The sequence below is a fragment of the Nerophis ophidion genome, linkage group LG29, assembly GCF_033978795.1.
Source record: "Nerophis ophidion isolate RoL-2023_Sa linkage group LG29, RoL_Noph_v1.0, whole genome shotgun sequence".
NCBI classification, from domain to species: domain Eukaryota; kingdom Metazoa; phylum Chordata; class Actinopteri; order Syngnathiformes; family Syngnathidae; genus Nerophis; species Nerophis ophidion.
This window is the reverse complement of record NC_084639.1, coordinates 22,457,480-22,470,278: the sequence shown is the minus strand read 5'-3', so window position 1 is coordinate 22,470,278 and position 12,799 is coordinate 22,457,480. Positions and strand designations below refer to the sequence as shown.

At 40.1% G+C, this 12,799-nt stretch overlaps 1 protein-coding gene across 1 annotated transcript in view; it reads right to left on the bottom strand.

Moving 5' to 3' along the window:
- rxfp1 (relaxin family peptide receptor 1) overlaps positions 1-12,799 on the bottom strand; it is a 325,548-nt gene that overhangs the window by 49,625 nt on the left and 263,124 nt on the right. Inside the window, exons 17-18 of the mRNA XM_061891899.1 lie at positions 8,118-8,189; positions 3,087-3,158 (exon numbers count right to left, since the gene is read on the bottom strand). Coding sequence (XP_061747883.1) covers positions 3,087-3,158; positions 8,118-8,189 — 144 coding nt within the window. The remainder of the gene's footprint in view (positions 1-3,086; positions 3,159-8,117; positions 8,190-12,799) is intronic.

The window sequence follows — 12,799 nt, the reverse complement described above, 5'->3', positions numbered from 1 at the left end:
TACATAAAACAAGAATGGGAAAGAATTCCACTTTCAAAGCTTCAACAATTAGTTTCCTCAGTTCCCAAACGTGTATTGAGTGTTGTTAAAAGAAAAGGAGATGTAACACAGTGGTGAACATGCCCTTTCCCAACTACTTTGGCATGTGTTGCAGCCATGAAATTCTAAGTTAATTATTATTTGCAAAAAAAAGTTTGCACATCAAATATGTTGTTTTTGTAGCATATTCAATCGAATATGGGTTTAAAAGGATTTGCAAATCATTGTATTCCATTTATATTTACATCTAACACAATTTCCCAACTCATATGGGAATGGGGTTTGTAGATAGGCCTTGAGCCCGAACCCAAGGATCTCCACGTCTCAACCCCTGAACTCCATTGGCTCCGGTCGGGCCGGTAGGTGGCTTATAGCCGAACTCCTTGCCTCGCACCTCATTGCTCTGTGGCCCTTTGCACTACCTCATACACACCCTGCCCATAAACTGAACTCTCACTACAAACTGCCATATGCACAACCCCAACCCGCCTGGCCGTATGAACTGTGAATGCGCATAAGGACTGTGATCAGTCTCATATGACTCCTATGAACATTAAGAACTTTGGCCCTTCGAGACACTAGTGATTTAGGGCTATATAAGTAAACATTGATTGATTGATTGATTGATTGATTAACAATACCTTGTATGAATTTCCTGAACTCTTAATCAATGAACTCAACCAACATTGTTTGTTGAGATTATTTTCTGTTTTTTGGCTGTGGAGAGGAGAGTCTGGGCTTCCCTGCTTAGGCGGCTGCCCCCGCGACCCGACCTCAGATAAGCGGAAGAAGATGGATGCATGGATGGATACAGCCTAAGCAGGGAAGCCCAGACTCTCCTCTCCATTGCCACTTTGTCCAGCTCTTCCCGGGGAATCCCGAGGCCTTCCCTGGCTAGGCGGGACACGTAGTCTTCCCAACGTGTCCTGGGTCTTTCCCGGTCGGATGTGCCCGAAACACCTCCCAAGGGAGGCGTTTGGGTGGCATCCTGACCAGATGCCCGAACCACCTCAACTGGTTCCTCTCGATGTGGAGGAGCAGCGGCTTTACTTTTAGTTCCTCCCGGATGGCAGAGCTTCTCAGCCTATCTCCAAGATAGGCTGAGAAACTCTGCCATCCGGAAGAAACTTATTTCGGCCGCTGGTACCCATGATCTCGTCCTTTCGGTCATAACCCAAAGCTCATGACCATAGGTGAGGATGGGAATGTAGATCGACCTGTAAATTGAGAGCTTTGCCTTACAGCTCAGCTCCTTCTTCACCACAACGGATCGATAGAGCGTCCGCATTACTGAAGACGCCGCACCGATCTACTCTTCCCACACTCGTGAACAAGACTCCGAGGTACTTGAACTCCTTCACTTGGGGCAGGGTCCAACCCGGAGATAGCACTCCACCTTTTTCCGTGCGAGAACCGTGGACTCGGACTTGGAGGTGCTGATTCACATGTATATATAAATATATATAAATATATATAAGTATATATATATATATATTAGAGATGCACGGTTTGCGGTCTCATCTGCGGAGTCCGCGGATAAACCGCGTGTCGGGCGGGTGACATGACGAAAAAATAGATTTTAAATAGATTCGGGCCGGTGGCGGTTGAACCATTTGGAAATATATGATATACATGGTTCATAGATCGGTAACCTTTACCGTTCAGAGAGCCGTTTTGGACCCATGTCATAGAGCGAAGAAGACATTAGTTGACGTAAACATTGTCAAGAATGTCTGCCGGCAGTCACCCAGTTAATAAGTATTAGGGCGTGCTATGAAACCTTTGCCTTTGACGCCTTCTACAACATGTGCAATGTACTTACTAGTCCAGCAATATGTTGTGTGTGGCTTCCACTGACACACGCACACGACTGCAAGTCATACTGGGTGATACAGAGTACACTAATGGTTGTGATATAAACAATTTTAACACTCTTACTAATATGCGCCACGCTGTGAAGCCACACCAAACAAGAATGACAAACACATTACGGGAGAACATCCTCACAGTAACACAACATGAACGCAACACAACAAATGCCCAGAATCCTTTGCATCCATGACAATTCCTGACTATATTATACACCCCACTACACCCCCATGACACTTCCTGAATATACTTTATATACCCCCCCCCGCCCAAGCGTCTGTAAGGTGGGCTGGGTTGGGGGCGTTGGGGTGTAAAGTATATTTAAGCCTCTGTCATGGATGAAAAGGATTCTGGGTATTTGTTGTGTTGTGTTTATGTTGTGTTACTGTGAGGATGTTCTCCCGAAATGTGTTAGTAAGAGTCTTAAAATTGTTTATACCATAACCATTAGTGTACTCTGTATCACCAAGTATGCCCTTCAATCTTGTACGTGTGTTTGTGTAAGCTGCATACAGCATGTTGCTGGACTGGTAAACGGTTCGTACATGTTGTTGAAGGTCTTTAATGCAATGGCTTCACAGCACGCCCTTATTCTCGTTATCTGCAAGGTCACTGTCGGATATTTGCGAAAACGTTAGCGGCTCCCATTGCCTTCTTTACTTTGTGACACGGGTCAAACTAGCTCTTTTAGTGGTAAAGGTCACAGACTCCGGATACATAACAACGGACGAGTGGCAGGCGGTTGCGGTTCTGATAAAATGTTAGTTCGGGTGGATGGCGGCTGGATGACTACTTTAGTGATGCGGTTGCGGATGATATACTCGCCTATCCGCGCATCTCTCTCTCTCTCTCTCTCTCTCTCTCTCTCTCTCTCTCTCTCTCTCTCTCTCTCTCTCTCTCTCTCTGTATATATATATGGGTTTTTGAAAGAAAAATTATAATGTCAGTATAGAGAGCTCTTTGGACGAGTATATATTTTTTTCATATATGGCATTAATGCCACAGGATGGATTACAGTAATACTGACTTCCTTATGTCGCAGTTGGAGGAGAAAAGTTGGACAGTTGTGATAAGGCTGCTTTAAACGGTGACAGGAGTCCAAGGAATAAAGTCCACCACAGCACAGTGAGGAGGATTATTCAGAGTAGCGTCCAATGAAACGACGGCATCATACTCACATGTGAGTCAGATGTTGCAGAGGCTCAAACATGCGGCGTTGAATGTTCCCGATTTCGATGCCCTCTATGCTCCTGGAGAAGAAGAGAAAAATACATTCACTGCGGGGAAATAATTATTGGAGCCCATGTGAATTTTTTAAGTTAACCCACTCACAAACACCAGTCCATCATTTTTATGATGGGTTTATTTGAATTTGCCCGGGTTCTAATAAAATAGAAAAAAATAAAACCAGTCAAATTTTAATAATAAGAATAAAAAAGTAATTTCAGACTGTCCTCGTCATTTGTAGTTTGTTAAAGTACCACTCGTTTTTTATGCCGAAAAAAGATATTGGAACAAAGTTTTACGCCATACCACGCCCACATCTTATTCTCACTGGAGAAATGTGTTTGCTATTTATCTACATGGAGCTCTTATTTGTGACTGTCATCATATTGCAGTCTACATGTATCTCTTATGTGTGACTGCCATCATATTGCAGTCTACGAGTATCTCTAATGTGTGACTGCTATCATGTTGCAGTCTACATGTATCTCATATGTGTGACTGTCATCATATTGCAGTCTACATGTATCTCTTATGTGTGACTGCCATCATATTGCAGTCTATGAGTAGCTCTAATATGTGACAGCCATCATATAGCAGTCTACATGTATCTCTTATGTGTGACTGTCATCATATTGCAGTCTATATGTATCTCTTATTTGTGACTGTCATCATATTGCAGTCTACATGTATCTCTTATGAGTGTTTGTCATCATATTGCAGTCTACACGTATTTCTTATGTGTGGCTGCCATCATATTGCAGTCGACACTTATCTCTTATTTGTGACTGGCATCATATTGCAGTCTACATGTATCTCTTATGTGTGTCTACCATCATATTGCGGTCTGCAAGTAACTCTTATGTGTGGCTGCCATCATATTGCAGTCTACATGTATCTCTTATGTGTGACTGCCATCATATTGCAGTCTACGAGTATGTCTAATGTGTGACTGCCATCATGTTGCAGTCTGCAAGTATCTCTTATATGTGACTGACATCATATTGTAGTCTACACATGTTTCTTATGTGTGGCAGTCACACATAAGAGATGTGTGACTGTCATCATTTTGCAGTCTACATGTATCTCTTATTTGTGACTGCCATCATATTTCAGTCTAAACATTTTTCTTATATGTGACTGCCATCATATTGTAGTCTACACATGTTTCTTATGTGTGGCAGTCACACATAAGAGATGTGTGACTCTCATCATATTGCAGTCTACAATTATCTCTTATGTGTGACTACCATCATGTTGCAGTCTACACATATTTCTTATGTGACACTGCCATCATTTTGCAGTCTACACGTATCTCTTATGTGTGACTGCCATCATATTGCAGTGTACACATATCTTTTATGTGTGACTACCATCATATTGCAGTCTACACATATGTGCGACTGCCATCATTTTGCAGTCTACACGTATCTCTTATGTGTAACTGCCATCATATTGCAGTCTACACATATCTTTTATGTGTGACTACCATCTTATTGCAGTCTACACATATTTCTTATGTGCAACTGCCATCATTTTGCAGTCTACACGTATCTCTTATGTGTGACTGCCATCATATTGCAGTCTATGATTATCTCTTATGTGTGACTACCATCATTTTGCAGTCCACACATATCTCTTATGTGTGACTGCCATCATATTGCAGACTGCAAGTATCTCTTATCTGTGACTGCCATCATATTGCAGTTAAAACATATCTCTTATGTGTACTGAATTACGGTTAATCGCAATAAACTAATTTGCTCAATTCAAATTAACTTAAAAGTAGACCTAAATATTTTTAAAATAATGCACTTGTATTATTGCAGTCTACATGTATCTCTTATGTGTGACTGACATCATATTGCAGTCTACATGTATCTCTTATGTGTGACTGCCATCATATTGCAGTCTGCAAGTATCTCCTATCCGTGACTGCCATCATATTGCAGTCTGCAAGTATCTCCTATCCGTGACTGCCATCATATTGCAGTGTACACACATCTCTTATGTGTGACTGCCATCATATTGCAGTCTGCAAGTATCTCTTAACTGTGACTGCCATCATATTGCAGTCTACAAATATTTCTTATATGTGGCTGCCATCATATTGCAGTCTACATGGAGCTCTTATTTGTGACTGTCATCATATTGCAGTGTACATGTATCTCTAATGTGTGACTGCTATCATATTGCAGTCTACATGTATCTCTTATGTGTGACTGTCATCATATTGCAGTCTACACATATTTCTTATGTGTGGCTGCCATCATATTGCAGTCTACAAGTATCTCTAATGTGTGATTGTCATCATATTGCAGTCTACATGTATCTCTTATTTGTGACTGTCATCATATTGCAGCCTACATGTACAGTATCTCTTATGTGTGACTGCCATCATATTGCAGTCTGCAAGTATCTCTTATCTGTGACTGCCATCATATTGCAGTCTACACAAATCTCTTATATGTGACTGACATCATATTGTAGTCTACACATGTTTCTTATGTGTGGCAGTCACACATAAGAGATGTGTGACTGTCATCATTTTGCAGTCTACATGTATCTCTTATTTGTGACTGCCATCATATTTCAGTCTAAACATTTTTCTTATATGTGACTGCCATCATATTGTAGTCTACACATGTTTCTTATGTGTGGCAGTCACACATAAGAGATGTGTGACTCTCATCATATTGCAGTCTACAATTATCTCTTATGTGTGACTACCATCATGTTGCAGTCTACACATATTTCTTATGTGACACTGCCATCATTTTGCAGTCTACACGTATCTCTTATGTGTGACTGCCATCATATTGCAGTGTACACATATCTTTTATGTGTGACTACCATCATATTGCAGTCTACACATATGTGCGACTGCCATCATTTTGCAGTCTACACGTATCTCTTATGTGTAACTGCCATCATATTGCAGTCTACACATATCTTTTATGTGTGACTACCATCTTATTGCAGTCTACACATATTTCTTATGTGCAACTGCCATCATTTTGCAGTCTACACGTATCTCTTATGTGTGACTGCCATCATATTGCAGTCTATGATTATCTCTTATGTGTGACTACCATCATTTTGCAGTCCACACATATCTCTTATGTGTGACTGCCATCATATTGCAGACTGCAAGTATCTCTTATCTGTGACTGCCATCATATTGCAGTTAAAACATATCTCTTATGTGTACTGAATTACGGTTAATCGCAATAAACTAATTTGCTCAATTCAAATTAACTTAAAAGTAGACCTAAATATTTTTAAAATAATGCACTTGTATTATTGCAGTCTACATGTATCTCTTATGTGTGACTGACATCATATTGCAGTCTACATGTATCTCTTATGTGTGACTGCCATCATATTGCAGTCTGCAAGTATCTCCTATCCGTGACTGCCATCATATTGCAGTGTACACACATCTCTTATGTGTGACTGCCATCATATTGCAGTCTGCAAGTATCTCTTAACTGTGACTGCCATCATATTGCAGTCTACAAATATTTCTTATATGTGGCTGCCATCATATTGCAGTCTACATGGAGCTCTTATTTGTGACTGTCATCATATTGCAGTGTACATGTATCTCTAATGTGTGACTGCTATCATATTGCAGTCTACATGTATCTCTTATGTGTGACTGTCATCATATTGCAGTCTACACATATTTCTTATGTGTGGCTGCCATCATATTGCAGTCTACAAGTATCTCTAATGTGTGATTGTCATCATATTGCAGTCTACATGTATCTCTTATTTGTGACTGTCATCATATTGCAGCCTACATGTATCTCTTATGTGTGACTGCCATCATATTGCAGTCTGCAAGTATCTCTTATCTGTGACTGCCATCATATTGCAGTCTACACAAATCTCTTATGTGTGACTGCCATCATATTGCAGTCTACACATATTTCTTATATGTGGCTGCCATCATATTGCAGTCTACAAGTATCTCTTATGTGTGACTGCCATCATATGGCAGTCTACACATATTTCTTATGTGTGGCTGCCATCATTTTGCAGTCTGCAAGTATCTCTTATATGTGGCCCCCATCATATTGTACTCTAAAAGTATCTCGTATGTATGACTGCCATCATATTGCAGTCTACACATATTTCTTATGTGTGGCTGCCATCATATTGCAGTCTACACATATTTCTTATGTGTGCCTGCCATCATATTGCAGTCCAAACATATTTTTTATGTGTGACTGCCATCATATTGCAGTCTGCAGGTATCTCTTATATGTGGCTGCCATCATATTGTACTCTAAAAGTATTTTGTATGTGTGACTGCCTTCATATTGCAGTCTACACATAGCTCTCATGTGTGACTGCCATCATATTGCAGTCTACACATATTTTTTACGTGTGGCTGCCATCATATTGCAGTCTACACATATTTCTTATGTGTGGCTGACATCATATTGCAGTCTGCAAATATCTCTTAAGTGTGACTGCCATCATATTGCAATCTACGAGTATCTCTTATGTGTGACTGCCGTCTACTGGTCACACTTATATACCAAATAAAATAACTTCGAGGTCGGTAAGCGCAACCAAAATTATTCCGTACATTAGGCGCACCGGGTTATAAGGCGCACTGTCCAGTTTTGAGGAAATGCAAGGATTTTAAGTGCACCTTATAGTCCGAAAAATACGGTATTTGTTTTGTTATTTGTAAAGTAAATACCTGTTGTTTTTTAACTATCTTTTAAACGACCTGAGTCTGTGGTGGTGATCCTTTTCTCGGTTTTGTGTGAACGTTTTTTGGTCGTTTGCAACCTGTCGGGGGATTACAGCCTTCGGCTAAAATCTGACATTTACATATATGTTCAATAATATGTGCGGTCCTTATGGTACTATCACATACTTCCAGTTCCTCATTACAGCATATCATAACAAATGTGTGTGTGTGTGTGTGTGTGTGTGTGTGTGTGTGTGTGTGTGTGTGCACTCACAATGATTTCAGTCTGTGCAGTTTGTCAAAGTGATCCACTTGAAGCTCCACTATGGGATTGTAAGAAATATTTCTGCAAAATAAACACAGGAGAACATCAATTAATGATCATTCTGACACTCATTGTCAGCGCTCAGCCTCTGCGCTTGTTGTTTTGTTCTCTCCTCAATGCTTGTTGTTGTTGTTGTTGTTGTTGTTGCTGCTTTCAACATTCCCCAACAGTTTTAGTTGTATTTTTATACTGTATTTTTGTCCGATGTTCTTCACGCACAAAACACAATTGTGCTAACTTTAGGGGTGTTTTTTTACTGGCCTGTGGCACCCCATCCATCCATTTTTTACCGCTTGTCCCTTTCGGGGTCGCCGGGAGTGCTGGAGCCTATCTCAGCTGCATTCGAGCGGAAGGAATTGTACACCCTGGACAAGTAGCCACTTCATCACAGGGCTTGTGGCACATTTTTACTATATGAGTAAAGTATGGAACTAAAAGTATGTTTAAAAAAACTGCAAAAATGGGAATTATAGAACAAAAACACAATATAAGTTTGAATTAAATTGTAAATAATACATAAATTACTACTGGTAATTTATGCATTATTTATCTACCAACCGAGCGGTATAGCTCGGTTGGTAGATAAATAATACATAAATTACTCTACTAACCGAGTGGTATAGCTCGGTTGGTAGAGTGGCCGTGCCAGCAACTTGAGGGTTGCAGGTTCGATTCCCACTTCCGCCATCCTAGTCACTGCCGTTGTGTCCTTGGGCAAGACACTTTACCCACCTGCTCCCGGTGCCACCCACACTGGTTTAAATGTACCTTAGATATTGGGTATCACTATGTAAAGCGCTTTGAGTCACTAGAGAAAAGCGCTATATGAATATAATTCACTTCACTTCACACTACTGGTCCAATTATATTTCTTAAAAATCTGATTAATCACACTTAAACCGCAGTAAACTAAATTCAAATTAACTTAAAAGTAGAACTTAATATTTTGAAACTAATGCACTTTTATTGTCATTTTTTTCATGTTTCACTCAAAAGCCACTTAATAAATTACCAGCAGGCACAAAACAACATACAAAACCCAAAACCAGTGAAGTTGTCACTTTATGTAAATTGTAAATAAAAGCAGATTACAATGATTTGCAAATCCTTTTCAACTTTTCAACAACAGAAGATATTTAATGTGCACACTGAGAAAGTTATTATTTTTTGGCAAATAAATATTCACTTAGAATTTAATGGCAGCAACACTGTCAGGCTTGCCCCTGACAGTTTGTCTATGTTTTATTTTTTTCCTCTGCATTTGTCTGTTTCCTGTGTTTAGTATTTCCTGTATTTTAGTTCCTGTCAAGTGCTCTTAATTTGTCAGCTTCCTGTCTTGTTCCCTGAGTGCTGTGTTCCTCCTCAGTGTGTTTAGTATTTCCTGTCCTTAGTTCCTGTCTACTGCTCTTATTTTGTCAGCTTCCTGTCTTGTTCCCTGAGTGCTGTGTTCCCCTTCGGCTGCGGCTGATTGGCATCTGGCCACACCTGTTGCCAATCAGCCGCCTCCTATTTGTACCTCCCTTGTCTTGTGTCAGTTGCTGGATCATTGTATTGTATTGTCGTTGCCTAATGTCACTCTTGTGTCTTTGCTACTTTTCGTGTCTGGCATCATTTCAGCTATTACCTGCTACATCTTGTCCTGGTCGTCGTAGCGGTAAGCTGTTTTTGTTAGCATTAGCTATTTCCAGTTTTTCTGTCTGTTATCCTCTAACTTCCATGCTAAAGTTCCTTTTTGTTTTTCTAGCTCCCAGTGCTAGCTCTCTTAGTTTGTTATTCCGCCCACGTGCGCGCTTTTGGTTTGAACCCTTTGTTTGATTTTGTCTTAGTATCTTTATTAAATCATGTTTGCTCACTCCATGCTTGCCTCCATCTCTGCATCTTGGGTTTCGACACCAATGACAAACACATTTGAAAAAAGTTGTCACAGGGGCATTTTTACCACTGTGTTACATGGCCTTTCCTTTACTACTAGACAGGCAGGCCAGTCTAGTACCAGCACTCTGTTACTATGAAGCCAAGGTAAATAAAAACAGAATCCTTTTCAACTTATATTCAATTGAATGGACTGCAAAGACAAGATATTTAAGGTTCGAACTGGAAAACTTTGTTATTTTTTGCAAATATTAGCTCATTTAGAATTTGATGCCTGCAACATGTTTCAAAAAAGCTGGCACAAGTGGCAAAAAAGACTGAGAAAGATGTTCCAAACTTATTTGGAACATCATACGGGTGAACAGGCAAATTGGGAACAGGTGGGTGCCATGATTGGGCATAAAAGCAGCTTCCATGAAATGCTTAGTCATTCACAAACAAGGATGGCACAAGGGTCTCCACTTTGTAAACAAATGTTTGAGCAAATTGTCCAACAAATTACAACATTTCTCAGCAACCTGTTGCAAGGAATTTAGGGTTTTCACTATCTACGGACCGTAATATCATCAAAAGGTTCACACAATCTAGAGAAACCGCTGCACGTAAGCGGCAATGCCAAAAACAAAGATTCAATGCCTGTGACCTTTGATCCCTCAGGCCATACTGCATCAAAAAGCGACATCAGTGTGTGAAGGATATCACCACATGGGCTCAGGAACACTTCAGAAAACCACTGTCAGTTGGTCGCTACATCTGTAAGCGCAAGTTAAAACTCTACTATGCATAGCCAAAGCCATCTATCAACAACACCCAGAAACGCTTTAATAGGCTTGAATTTAACTAAGATGGACTGATGCAAAGTGGAAAAGTGTTCTGTGGTCTGACGAGTCCACATTTCAAATTGTTCACAGATGTAGCGACCACAGTTGGTCGCTACATCTGTATGTGCAAGTTAAAACTCTACTATGCAAAGCAAAACCCATTTATCAACAACACCCAGAAATGCCGCCGGCTTCGCTGGGCCCGAGCTCATCTATGATGGACTGATGCAAAGTGGAAAAATGTTCTGAGGTCTGAAGATTCTACATTTCAAATTATATTTGGAAACTGTGGCCGTGGTGTCCTCCAGAAAAAAAGAGAAACATAACCATCCAGATTGTTATAGGCGCAAAGTTCAAAAGCCAGCATCTGTGATGGTATGGGGGTGTATTAGTGCCCAAGTAACTTACACATCTGTGAAGGCACCATTAATGCTGAAAGGTACATACAGGTTTTGGAGCAACATATGTTGCCATCCAAGCAACGTTATCATGGACACCCCTGTTTATTTCAGCAAGACAATGACAAGCAAACAAGGATGGGGCGAGGGTCACCACTTTGTGAACAAATGTGTGAGCAAATTGTCCAACAGTTTAAGAACAACTTTTCTCAATGAGCTATTGCAAGGAATTTAGGGATTTCCCCATCTACGGTCCGTAAAATCATCAAAAGGTCCAGAAAAACTGGAGAAATCACTGCACATGAGCGGCAATGCCCGTGACCTTCAATCCATCAAAAAGTGACATCAGAGTGTAAATGATATCACCACATGGCCTCAAAAACACTTCAAAAAAACACTGTCAGTAGCTACAGTTTGTTGCTACATCTGTAAGTGCAAATTAAAACTCTATTATATGATTTGTCAACAACACCCAGACCCAAGTTCATCTAAGATGGTATGATGAAAAGTGGAAAAGTGTTTTGTGGTCTGGCGAGTCCACATTTCTAATTGTTTTTGGAATCTGTGGATGTTGTCGTGTCCTCCGGAACAAAGAAGAAAATAACCATCCGGACTCTTCTCGGCGCAAAGTGTAAATGCCAGCATCTGTGATGGTATGAGGGTGTATTAATGCCCAAGGCATGGGTATCTTACACATCTGTGAAGTCACCATTAATGCTGAAAGGTACATACAGGTTTTGGAGCAAAATCTATTGCCATCCAAGCAACTTTATCATGGACGCCCCTGCTTATTTTAGCAAGACAATTCCAAGCCACGTGTTACAATAGCGTGGCTTCATAGTAAAAGAGTGTGGGTACTAGTCTGGCCTGTACTCACACATTGAAATTGTGTGGCAAAATATTAAGCCTAAAATAACACAACTTAAGCTGTACATCAAGCAAGAATGGGAGATAATTCCACTCCAAAAATGTGTCTCTTCAGTTCCCAAACATTTACTGAGTGTTGTTAGTGTGGTAAGTGTGACAAATTTTTTGCAATTTGTTGCTGTCAAGTTAATGATTATTTGCAAAACAAATTTAGTTTCTCAGTTGGAACATTAAATATCTTGTCTTTGCAGTCTATTCAATTGAGTATAAGTTGAAAAGGATTTGCAAAACATTGTATTCTGTTTTTATTTACCATTTACTCAACGTGACAACTTCACTGCTTTAGGGGTTTTGTAGTCCATACACAGATTAATCACACAATTTATTTTCATCACATATGTAGTGCTTGGCGTTAACACGATATCCAATATATGTAACAATAAACATGTTTTTGATATAAATAAAAAAAATTTTTTCTATATAACGTTCGCTCATTTTTATCTTCTTGGTGGGAAGAAAGTGGATGTATGGAAGCAAAGATGGTTGCATGAACAAAGACACTCGCTCTCTGGTAACCGAGCAACGCAGGAAGTGATCACTGAAGAGTGGGAGTGACACGCTCACAGCCAATGAGGAAACAGTTTTAATTATAAAGTGTGGCGGTCTGGCGGTT